At 45.2% G+C, this 13,012-nt stretch overlaps 1 protein-coding gene across 5 annotated transcripts in view; it reads left to right on the top strand.

The window, feature by feature from the left end:
* LOC132892044 (activin receptor type-1-like) overlaps nt 1-13,012 on the top strand; it is a 245,534-nt gene that overhangs the window by 61,958 nt on the left and 170,564 nt on the right. The window contains exon 1 of one of the 5 annotated variants that reach the window (XM_060930372.1): nt 1,761-1,848. The exons of 1 other annotated variant lie outside the window; for it this stretch is intronic. Coding sequence is in view for 3 of the 4 variants with exons in the window: in XM_060930370.1 (XP_060786353.1) it covers nt 2,120-2,133 (14 nt within the window). In the remaining variant the exon portion in view is untranslated. Of the gene's footprint in view, nt 1-1,760; nt 1,849-1,904; nt 2,134-13,012 lie in introns of those variants that run through there. 3 more of the 5 variants (XM_060930370.1, XM_060930374.1, XM_060930373.1) reach the window with 3 other exon arrangements.

Genomic DNA, 13,012 nt, shown 5'->3' with positions numbered 1-13,012 from the left:
ACCTGCATGTCTTTGGACTGTGGGGGAAACCGGAGCACCCGGAGGAAACCCACGGGGAGAACATGCAAACTCCGCACAGAAAGGCCCTCGCCGGCCACGGGGCTCGAACCCGGACCTTCTTGCTGTGAGGCGACAGCGTTAACCACTACACCACCGTGCCGCCCTGTTTGTTTGTTTTTATTAAAAATCCCCCGTTGGCCAAAAGGCCCGAAGAGGAATTCTGTCGTGGCGAAGTCCGTCTGTCCGTCCTGGAAAGAGTTCTCACCTTCTAAAATCTACTAGTCTCTTAATTTGTGAAAGAATTTCACAAAACTTGGCCAAAGGTTTTGTTATAGGACAGTCATACGCATATTGCAATTTTGTTTGCAATATATTGTAGCGGGGGCTATTGTGCTCTCAGAGCACTGTTGGTGTGGGGTGGGTGGATTGATTGATTTTTGGCCACACCAAGTATCAAACATGATCAGTGGTTGCTGTTGTATGGTTTTTGGTATGTGCTTGAAACTGGGTAAATTGGGGTGGATCAAACATCATTTGCTTGTCTTTCTGAGTTATTTAAGGTACAACACCATACAAGGAGACAAACATGAATGTCTGGTCCTCTGGCGCTGTTCGGTTATTAAATTGATTATTGTACAAGCTGAGTTGTGGGACATCTCAACCTTCACAGATGCTTAAGTCTAGAAGATCGTATCCCACCTGTATGGCCATCCATTATCCATAACCGCTTATCCTGTGCAGGGTCATGGGAAAGCTGGAGCCTGTCTCAGCTGACCCTGGACAAGTCGCCAGATCATCACAGGGCTGCACATGGAGACGAACAACCATTCACACCTAGAGTCACCAGTCAGCGACAGCGCTAACCACTACACCACCGTGCCGCTCCCTTATACAATCATGTTAATTCCCAAATTCATCATGAATTATACGTTACCAAACGTGCTGTATAAAATTGGTCCTATGGTTTCTGTCAGTGTCCCCGGTCATTAAAGTTGACGCAAAGATTCAACCTTTTGTCACGTCGCCTCCCATATAAACTGGTAATGAATTGTCATTCAACAAAAAACAGCAATCCAAGACGCTTTTCAAAGTTAAAGCTAACCATAGTGTTGACATAACGGAGCTGTTGCCACTGGAACTTCTCCAGCCATCAAAAGTTGGTGGAAACTAAAAGTGAAACCTTAGAGTTGTTAGTTCCTGTTGAGCTGTGCGCTTTTGAATGCATTACTGTGGAGGAGAGAAGGGGGGGGAACAAAACCTTCCTCTGTAAATTCTCTCCAGGAACTCTTTCTGGTCTATGTATATATGCGTTTATTCCTCTATGTGTGTGTGTGTGTGTGAGAGAGAGAGAGAGAGAGAGAGAGAGAGTGTGTCTCTTCCTGCAGAGGCCCGCAGCTGCCTTTTCACAACAACATAAAGTGTATAATTTGTCTGCGGAAGCCTGAACATCTCGGAGAGAGAGACAGGGAGAGAGAGAGGAGGGGAAATGGTCCTCCGACAGCAATCATTTTTCCGTGCACAGTAATTTTGCTGTCAGAAACAGCTGGCAGTGCGGGCTGGAACAATGCGAGAGGAGAGGATCGGAGCGAGGGAGCGGGGAAGGCGAGCAGAGGGAGGGAAGGAGAGGAGGGAGGGAGGGAAGGAGAGGAGGGAGGGAGGGAGGGAGGGAGGGAGGGATGGAGGGAGGGAGGGAGGGGAGCGGTGGTTGGCAGAGACCTGAGGGGGGGGATCGGATTTCAGACTCTGTCATTAAGGCCAGACTGCGCCATGCACACACATCCACAGCTTCAAGTCTGAACAGGACTCGCAAACTCTCTTATCCGGGTCGGGCTTTCTTCTCTTTTCAAGGTTTGTCTTTTTTTTTTTTTTCTAACCCTTCCTTAAACACTTGACCCACCTTAGTCTGTCTGTCTGTCTGTCTGTCTGTCTGTCGGGTTAAGTTAGCTTAAAAAAAAGTGAGGTGAGGGACAGATAAAGGGTGTGTGTGTGAGAGAGAGAGAAGGAGGTAGTACTTGGCAAGCAGGCTGTACGGCGAAGAAGGCGGCAGACCTCTTCGGATTCATCAGCGCACACGGAGCCTCACGCGTCTGAGAGAGAGAGAGAGAGTGTGTGAGAGCGCATGCTGACATGCCAGTAAGTCCAAGTTTTTACTTTTAAATTCAGATTAGCTCGGAGAGGGAGAGAGGGGGAAGAGACTGACTAGGAAGGAGATATGGAGAAGGAGAGCTCAGCATGTGGGTTTTGCCTGGTTTTGGTTGCTTTCATTGTTCAGTCCAGATTTGCGCTGGCCCTTCTGTCTGCGTGATATTTTTAGTCTCCGATCCTTCAGCCTTTAGTAATCATAAGCCGCGCTGCAGCCTCGACATAACGGAGTCAGTCTGTTCATCTGTGAGAGAGAGAGAGAGAGAGAGAGAGAGAGAGAGACTGCTGCTGCCCTGGTGGTACACGGGCAGGAAGTGAGATTGGGGGGGGACTGTATACACACGTACGTCCCAGTTGTGCGGTTGCTGTTCTGGTGCTTCTGTCTCATTCACCGGGCTCTAGAGTGCAGTTATTGATTTCTGCATCATGTGACACAGATTTGTGTGTGAGAGAGAGAGAGAGAGACCGAGAGAAAGAAAGAGTGCGGTGTGGGGAAAGATTGGGAAGGAGCCGGAGAGTCGTGTGTGTGTGTGTGTGTCGCTCCAGGCTCCTCTTGCTCCCATTACCCCCAGACTGCACTGGAGACAGTCTGCAATGCACATTTTATGAGCTCACTCACTCACTGTCTTCTGTCTCTCTCGCTCTTGCTCTTTCCTCTGAGTTTCTGTTTATTTTCTGTCTCCTTTAGCTTCACTGCTGCGCTGTTCTCCTCCTCCTCCTTCTCACCAGCTTTCCTCTCTGTGCTTGCCTTCACAGCCCTGGTTGTGTTTTTTTTTTTTTTTTTTTCTCCTGCTTGCCAAATGTTTTGTTATCATTAGACGTTAATGTCTAACACGTGCTAGACGTTTTAGTTCCGTGCATGAGTGCTAACCCCTCCACCCCACCCACCGCCAAAACAAAGTCTAGGTTTTGTCTAGTGTGTCAATATCGAGTGTGTGTGTGTGTGTGTGTGGTGTAGATATCAGTATGCATCGTAGAAGGATAACCTGTGGGGGGAAAAACAGCTTCTTTTAAACATTATTTTGGAGCAAAGATTACCAATATTTTTATTTATTTTTTTAATAAATCATATTTGACTGATTTTCTGGACATGGAGGTGTCATCCCCCCCCCTCCAGTGACTATTGAAAGTGAAGTTATGCCTCTCAGCCCATTCATTTAGATAGGCACTTGGGCTTGTTAGCCTGAAATAACTGCCTGGGTGCGTTACCAAGATGGCTGCCGAGTCGCAAGACCATAAGGGCAATAAAGACTTTGACAATACTGATCACAGTCTACAAATTAGGAGTCTCACAAACTGCGTCTCAACCTCTCAAAGATCCCAGATAACGACCTTCGCCAGCTTTGTGTTGGAAGAGGTTGTTTTCACCTCCATTTTGTTTTTGATTGTTCCCAATGTAAGACAAAAAAATGGCGAACGGGTTTTGAGGAAAGGTGAGCCGTGGCCTCGGGAGCAACGTGGATCCAGGATTTTTTTTTTTTTTGCCGTTCCAAACGTAACTCAAAAACTATTGAACGGATTTGGATGAAATTTGGTGGACAGCTTTACTATCATCCTAGGCTCAAGTGCTTTGATTTTGATGTTGATGTTATGTGGCTTGGTGGAGGTATAGACAATGTCGAGTGTTTAGAAAGAACCAAAATGTTGATTCAAATGAAATCCTTCTAGTCTTTTAAACTATGCGAGTGAGTACTTCGACAGTTAGTTTGCAGCATTGTTGGAGTAGTAATAATAAGCTTTTTGTCCATATTGTTCAGCTCAATACGGTGTCGCTAGTTATATTAGCAAGCAGCCGATCGGGTGTTAAATAGCTTTTGGACTTGATGGTTTATGGTTTTTTATTTTTTTCCTCTCCCCACTTTGTCATTAAGTCATTTCTCTTAGAGAATCTGGAATCTAAACCAAATCTTGTAACATTTAGATCTGTATAATGTTTGCTAGTTACTGTTCTGTTGGCGAAAACCATAACAAATTTGAATTTGTGACCTAGAGACAGGGGAAGAATACAGGGTAAAGCCCTAAATGATTTTCAACCCCTTTTACACCGGATGCCCTTCCTGACACAACCCTCCCCAATCTATCTGGCTTGGGATCGGCACAAAGTACGCACTGGCTTGTACAAACCCAGTGGCTGGGTATTTTACCTAATCTGCATGTCTTTGTACTGTGGGAGGAAACCGGAGCACCCGGAGGAAACCCATGTGGACTCCAGACACCGTCGGCCTTGAGGTTCGAACCAGGAACCTTCTTGATGTGAGGCGACCGTGCTAACCACTCCACCAAATATCAAACTACACAAAATATCATAGTGCGTATGGATGAATAAATCTCATCTCATTATCTGTAGCCGCTTTATCCTGTTCTACAGGGTCGCAGGCAAGCTGGAGCCTATCCCAGCTGACTACGGGCGAAAGGCGGGGTACACCCTGGACAAGTCGCCAGGTCATCACAGGGCTGACACATAGACACAGACAACCATTCACATTCACACCTACGGTCAATTTAGAGTCACCAGTTAACCTAACCTGCATGTCTTTGGACTGTGGGGGAAACCGGAGCACCCGGAGGAAACCCACGCGGACACGGGGAGAACATGCAAACTCCACACAGAAAGGCCCTCGCCGGCCACGGGGCTCGAACCCAGGACCTTCTTGCTGTGAGGCGACAGCGCTAACCACTACACCGCCGTGCCGCCCGTGTCTCCCAATATTCTCTTATATTTTTCCAAATCTCAGACTTCTGTTTAAATCAGTATCTCTTAAAGCGGGGTCCTGAAGCATAGAGAAGATGGTCTGTAATTTCAGAGCAGTGGTAAAACTCACACAAATATATTAAATATCGAGCTCTTGTAGTTTTCAACCTCCTTGGGCGGTCGTACAAACCAAGTTGGACCGTACGTAACGTCAGCTTGGACCTAATGTGTCCTGCGAGTGGAAAGTCCAGAAACTAAAGGCTATAGGACTTTTATTAAATCCGCAATATGATCGTATACGTTTATGAAGGCAGTCTTTGGAGTTTCTTTTCCAGTTAAATGAATCACCCCACAGCTAGAAACAACTTTCTGCAGTGATGGATTTGCACATGTGTACCAGATTTTGCTCTGCAAACTGTAACAAGGCTGTAAATGTGACATCTCGAGCAAAAACATTAGCTTTAAAATCAAGGCAGCAGCTTGTGGCTTTCTGAAGTTAAGCGTGTGTGTGATGTGGCTGCTTTGGTTTATAGTGTACATGCCACGGATGTTTCGTATGCTCCGATTCGCCGTCTCTCTGCCAGAGATGTTGGTTTAGAACAGGATTACAGGGCGCTAAATCTCCTAGCGGCCTGTGACTAGCCCGGTTAAACCTTAGCTTCATCTCCGATTGCATGCTCAGCATTTCTGGTGTGTTCACTTGGGGAAAATATCAACAAAAGTCGTGTAGTAGAAAAGCAGGGTGATCGAGTGTACTTGCAGGAAGAATGCCGTGTTGAGACGTTTTGGATTAACCGGTTCTATTTGCACCACATGCTAACATGCTACGTTCAAATGTAGCATGCTAACTGTGTGAAATTACCACATTTCCCTCTCTTGTGTGGGTTATTTTATTTTTTTGGGTGGCATTTTCTGATGGCAATTAAAAAAAAAAATACATGTATCAAAAAATTTCATCACAGCTGTAGTGTTGCTGTTTGTCAGTATGAAGCACATACACAGGTTGTTAGCGATTGATGCTAAGTGCAATCACAGTGTAATTCTGGCAGTTTGGGGCCTTTTCTGAATAATTTACCAACACACCTGAGGGAAATGTAGATATTACAGACAATTTTGTGGCTATAAAATAAATGATGAGTACAAGCTGGCTGACAAAATCATTAAATCATTCGCCTCCGGTATTAGCTAATGCTAATTTGCTGTTTCCCAGTTGGCTAGAAGCTGTGTCCTCAGAGATGATGGACGGAAAGATGATTGAACTAACAAAAGGGGTGTTCACATGGCAACTCTTACTCCGGTGTAGCACCGGGGCTGCCCCGGTAGAGCGTTCACACAGTTATACCGGTGTAGCCCCTGAAAGCTGCTTAAACCGGTGCAAATCTAACCCTGCTCGGGAGGTGGTTTAAAGGTCCCGTGGCATGGTGGTTTGTTGATGCTTTAAACGGGCTCGTGGAGGTTTCCGGATGTTATATCCGCAGCCTTTCTCGAAATGAACCCTCGGCACGTAGATATAGCCTCCTGGGAGAAAGCCCCATTTCAGCGCTTTTCCCAGTGCGTCGTTTTGCTAATGAGAAGCAGGAGGTGGGGAAGGGTAGAGGGTGGGGGCGGGTCTTATCATTAATATTCATGACATGTAAACGCGTTACGTCTGATTGGCTAACAGCACTGTGACGCTACCTCCAGTGGGTCAGAACAAGCGGATGTGGGTGTCTTACTATGGCGAGAGAGAAGGAACAAACGGCGAAGGGAAAAATACCGCGCGCTGACGTCATTAAGGTGCGATGCGAGGAAATAAAATAAATTCAACAAATGTTTGGGTTTTTACTGAACAAACAAACAAATAAAATGAACGAGTGACTTAAAAAAAAGAATGTGGGTGTCTTTGTAAAAACTGTTTTGATTGGCTATTATAACAGAGCATGCTGCATGCTTTTTGATTTTGTAGCGCAGAGTACCTGGCTGACTGCAGGAAGCGGTTAGCTGCACAGCTAATGTAGCCATTGCAAGGCTAACGTGGCACCGATTTTAAAACACGGCAAAACGACTTAACAGTTATACACTTACTTGTTGGGTGTTTGTGGCTGATGCGGCAGGGATGCTTGGTACGGACCCAGGCTTCAGTGACGGTTGATGTGCAAAACCTGCCCTGTACTGTCCCAAGTTGTGGAAACATTCATCAGGAAAATGCTTCCGACAAACATACACCGTCTTAGGTAGACTCGACGGCGTATTATTGGAGTAAATAAAATTAAGCCACTGCGTCTTCAGGGGCTCTCCCGTCGGCAGTAAAAACAGACTCCTTTCTGTGTTGTCACATCCATGTACAGCGCAACTTCCATGTTTGGTGGCAACTTTTGAGCTGGGCGGGCAATCCATACAGTGGGTGGGAATCCAGAGGGGGGGCGTGGGGATCATCTCCCTTGCTGACGTAGGCAAGGGAAGTGTTTATCAACGCGCCTTTTTGACGCGCCATTCTCAAATGTTGGGCATAGTTTGGTTTACACATTATGAAATTTCTAGCCACTGGGGTGACTTAAGAAGGTCAGAGGAACTCATTTTAACGTTAAAAAACCTCAGAAAGTGAAAATTTCATGCCATGGGACCTTTAAGAAATTTACTCCGGAGTAAATGCTAGTTTGCGGGGCAGCACCGATTATAAAATGGGACGTCTGAACGCTACAGGGGTAGACTCGCTACGCGTGAGGAGAGTTGATTACATACGGGCATTGCATAATTTGCATCCTGGTATTTTGCGCTTCCAAAATGGCGAATGTCAACAACAACAGAACTGCGTGTCTTCATCCACGTTGTTTTCCCGGCGCTTGGTGATGCCATGACAACCGGGAAAAGGAAGTACATTTTCACGCATGCGCATATTTCATTTCCGCATTATTACTATCATATAGCACGGTCGCAAAAACTGCCGTGTGAACGCAAGTGGGGCTGCACCGGTGCTAACACGCTTCTCTCTAGTAAGCAGGTTTGTGACGTGTGAACGCTCCACAAAATTTACACCGGTGTAAGATATATCGCAACAAAATACATCGATGCAAATATGTGCCATGTGAACACCCCTTAACTCTGGTGTCACTATGAACTGCACATTTAAAATCATTTAAAAAAAAAAAGGTATGGTATATCGGGTTTTTCTAGAAAAATTTAGTATGAGGGAGCTCACCATGGCGAGGGAGTGAAGCAACCAAGCGGGGGAGGATGGTGCCCCCCTTCCGCCGTGCGAAGCCTTTGAAAAATTGAGGCTACAACGGGACATTCTGAGGCTATCCGAGAGGGAAATTGTAACAAATTGTTTATTTGTCAACATTGAAAAAGAAAATAAAACTTTGTCACAAACACCACTTAATTCAAATTCTTATCTCATAATTCAAATTACACACAATACTAATTCCTCATGATTCAAATTGAAATTTATGATTCAAATGAATCAAACTTAAAGGAACAGTCCACCGTACTTCCATAATGAAATATGTTCTCTGAATTGAGACGAGCTGATCGGTACCTCTCTGAGCTTTGTGCGACCTCCCAGTCAGTCAGACGCGCTGTTACTCCTGTTAGCAATGTAGCTAGGCTCAGTATGGCCAATGGTATTTTTTGGGGCTGTAGTTAGATGCGACCAAACTCTTCCGCGTTTTTCCTGTTTACATAGGTTTATATGACCAGTGACATGAAACAAGTTCAGTTACACAAATTGAAACGTGGCGATTTTCTACACAATGGAAAGTCCGCACTATAATGACAGGCGTACTAAGACCTTCTGCGCGCTTCGACAGCGCATTGATACCTTCACTCGGAGTTGTACCATTTTTTTTTTTTTTTTTAGACAGGGTGGACAGACCAGGGCATTCGCCCACCTGGCCGTGCCCGACGAGGAGCGCTCTCGGCCGGCTTGGGAGGCAGACGGCAGCCCCTCCTGGAAGTGTGGTTTTACCATGGGCCTCATGCGGAAAAATGACAAAGTCCCAATTTTACCATGGGGCTCGAGTTGTACCTTTTTTTTTTTTTTTTTTTTAAAGACGGGGCGGATGGACCAGGACATTCGCCCGCCTGGCCGTGCCCGAAGAGGAGTGAAGGTATCAATGCGCTGCCGAAGCGCGCAGAAGGTGTTAGTATGCCTGTCATTATAGTGCGGACTTTCCATAGCGTAGAAAATCGCTACGTTTCAATTTGTGTAACTGAACTTTGTTTCATATCACTGCTCATATAAACCTATGTAAACGGGAAAAACGCGGAAGAGTTTGGTCGCATCTAACTACAGCCCCAAAAAATACCATTGGCCATGCTGAGCCTAGCTACATTGCTAACAGGAGTGACAGCGCGTCTGACTGACTGGGAGGTCGCGCAAAGCTCGGAGAGGTACGGATCAGCTCGTCTCAATTCAGAGAAGAACATATTTCATTATGGAAGTACGGTGGACTGTTCCTTTAAAGTATTAAACATTCACCAGCTAGCAGGTATTACACCACCTTCCATCCGACGAGAAGCTCACTCCAGAACTTTTAACAAGAGCAAGACCCAAGACGTTCTCTACACCATTACAAAGATATAAGAAGACGACTCAAGTCCAGAAAGAGCTTCATGGTTGTACAGAATCTAAACCCTAAGGACTCTGCCAAATACCGACTAGACCGTTGGAAAGCTTCCGACACTCTACCACCAAATGGAGCTCTTCAGAGTCCTTGCGAGTCCCTACCTCATGGTACTCTCCTGCCCAGAAGGGAATGGGTTGCCCTGAACAGAGCCAGGAGCGGAGTAGGTAGAACTAAAGACTACCTACTGAAATGGGGACGGGTGAACTCAGCCGAGTGTCGATGTGGTCATCCTAACCGAACTATGGGACGCATTCTCCGTGAGTGCGAACTGGGTCCAAATGTCACCAATCAAGACCTATATGAAGCTAACCAAGAAGCCCTGAACTGGCTGCAGTACTGGCACTACAAGATACGATGATAACCTTCACCAGAGAAATCTGTTTTCTTATCCTAGAATAAGGTAGAGTTGATTGTTCAAAATGAAGAAAATTAATTCCAGAGCAAAATTATTTTCTTTAAAAGGAAACTAAAAAAGTAAACATGGAATCCAACCCAAATCACAAAGTTTGAAACCATGGAAAAATTGTAAGCGCGCTAAAAAAATTATTTCCTGGAACTCGGCCTTTTTCTCATTTGGCTTTTCCACTGAACACTCGATGCCTTCATCAGAGCAAGACATCTGGTCTTCGTTTGTCACGGATTCCGTGACGCTGTTGTCACAGCGCTCGGTTGGCACATCTTTCAACGAGGCCCCGGAACCGGCGGCACGGACCGATCCCTCGATTGTCGCGATCTCGCCATCGGAAACATCTTTATCCGCTTTGTGACAGAAAAAAGAAGTCATCTTCTTCTGCCCCGGACAGTCTTTGTCTTTCTTCTGTTTCGTGCCGCGGGATGACATCTTTAAATGCCCAGGTGTCAACAAGAACAACTCGCGAACAACTTCTGTCAAAATCTCCCACACCGGTGGGTGAAAGGTCATTCAGTCTCGAGAAATCTCGCTCTGCAAGTCAGCTGACCTTGTATGTAACCCATGTCAAATCTCGCGAGAGCAGCTGCGACAACTAAACAACATGGTGCCTCGGTGTGGAAAATGCCAATTCGGATCGAATTCGGACGAAAAAGGAAAAGGGCCCGAAGCAAAAGTTTGAGCACCCTGCATGGTTAGTGGCGAAGAACACCCCCTTTGGCAAGTATCACAGCTTGTAAACACTTTTTGTAGCCAGCTAATAATCTTTCAGTTCTTACCTGGAGGATTTTCACACATTGGTCCTTGCAAAAGGCTTCCAGTTCTACAAGTTTCCTGGGCTGTCTTGCATGCACTGCTCTTTTGAGATCTATCCACAGGTTTTCAATGATGTTTAGGTCAGGGGACTGTGAGGGCCCGGGCAAAACCTTCAGCTTCGGCCTCTTGAGGTTTTCCATTGTAGATTTTGAGGTGTGTTTTGGATCATCGTCTTATTGTAGGACCCGTCCTCTTTTTAACTTCAACTTTTTTACAGATGGTGTGATGTTTGCTTCCAGAATTTGCTGGTATTTATTCGAATCCATGCTTCCCTCGACCAGTGAAATGTGCCCTGTGTCACTGGCTGCAACACAACCCCAAAGCATGATCGATCCACACCCATGCTTCAGAGTTGGAGAGGTGTTCTTTTCCTGGAATTTGGCCCCCTTTTTTCTCCAAACATACCTTTGCACATTGTGGCCAAAAAGTTCTATTTTGATTTCATCAGTCCACAGGACTTGTTTCCAAAATGCATCAGGCTTATTTAGATGTTCATTTGCAAACTTCAGACGCTGAATTTTGTGGCTCGGACGCAGGAAAGGTTTTCTTCTGATGACTCTTCCATGAAGGTCATATTTGTTCAGGTGTCACTGCATAGTAGAACCGTGCACCACCACTTCAGGGTCTGCTAAATCTTTCTGAAGGTCTTTTGCAGTCAAACAGGGGTTTTTATTTGCCTTTCTAGCAATCCAACGAGCAGTTCTTTCAGAAAGTTTTCTTCATCTTCCAGACCTCACCTTGATCTCCACTGTTTCTGTTAACTGCCATTTCTTAATAACATTACAATCTGAGGAAACGGCTACCTGAAAACACTTTGCTGTGTTCTTGTAGCCTTCTCCTGCTTTGTGAGCATCAATTATTTTATTATTCAGAATGCGAGGGAGTTGCTTAGAGGAGCCCATGACTGTTGATTTTAGGGACAAGTCTGAGGAGTCAGAGAATTTATACAGCTTTGAAATCTGCATCATCTGACCTTTCCTAATGAAGAATTTGAACAAGCCGCAGCTCAATAAGCTAATTAAGGTCTGGAGCCTTGGTAAAAGTTACCTGAGAACGCAAATGTATTGGGGTGCCTAAACTTTCGCATGGTGTTCCTTTTCTTTTTTCACTCTCCAATTGTGCAAAACAAAAATAATACACAGATCTTGCAGAAAACGTTGAAAAGAAATGTATCGTCGTTACCTTTATGCCTTTTGGTGATCAGTTCATTTTCTGCTCACTTAATTATTCACAGTAACAGACATTTTCAGTAAGGGTGCACAAACTTTTGCATGCCGCTGTATGTATTATTATAATAATAATAATAATAATAATATTGGCTGGCTTTTTTTCGTGGTACACTACCGTTCAAAAGTTTGGGGTCACTTTGAAATGTGCTTATTTTTGAAAGAAAAGCACTGTTCTTTTCAATGAAGATCACTTTAAACTAATCAGAAATCCACTCTATACATTGCTAATGTGGTAAATGACTATTCTAGCTGCAAATGTGTGGTTTTTGGTGCAATATCTCCATAGGTGTATAGAGGCCCATTTCCAGCAACTCTCACTCCAGTGTTCTAATGGTACAATGTGTTTGCTCATTGCCTCAGAAGGCTAATGGATGATTAGAAAACCCTTGTACAATCATGTTAGCACAGCTGAAAACAGTTGAGCTCTTTAGAGAAGCTATAAAACTGACCTTCCTTTGAGCAGATTAAGGCCCTGTCCACACGGCAACGGATTCAGGTGAATCTGATAAAATTGTTTATCGTTTCGGCCTGGCGTCCACACGGCACCGGCGTTTTGGGTGCCCCAAAACGAAATCTTTTGAGAACGGGTTCCAGAGTGGAAAGATCTGGCAACGGCGCCGTCGCGAAGTCGTCTGGATGAGTAGAACGGATTTGTTTACGATGACGTCACAACCACATGACAATCCCGCCAGCAAAAATAGGGAAAAAAAAGGAGCGATCTCACCTCTTCTGATGTTGGTTTAAGTTCGACAATACATTCCTCAAAAAGGGCGTAGAAGAACAAAGTAATCCATCAACGTGTAGCATTCAATTTATTCCGGACCATTAAAGAATTCTGGAGGATCTCAGAATGTTGACGTACCGGCTTCCATCTACCCCCGTTCATTTCTCTCTCTCTCTCTCTCTCTCTCTCTCTCCATCTACCCCCGTTCATTCCTCTTTCCGCGTCTCCATTCAAAAAACGAGCAAAAGGGAACGTGATTTTAAAAAACGTGACTTAAAGGGACTATAGCCATAGGACAGGGAGTGAGAAGGTGTGCGAGTGTGACAGTGACAGGGAAGAACCTAGGCTCATGCTCGCCCTGAATTTCTCTTAAAGTGAAGGCAGAAGAACGTT

This window comes from Neoarius graeffei, chromosome 9 (assembly GCF_027579695.1).
Source record: "Neoarius graeffei isolate fNeoGra1 chromosome 9, fNeoGra1.pri, whole genome shotgun sequence".
NCBI lineage: Eukaryota > Metazoa > Chordata > Actinopteri > Siluriformes > Ariidae > Neoarius > Neoarius graeffei.
Note: the sequence above shows the minus strand (reverse complement) of the source record. Positions and strands in the feature narration are given on the sequence as shown.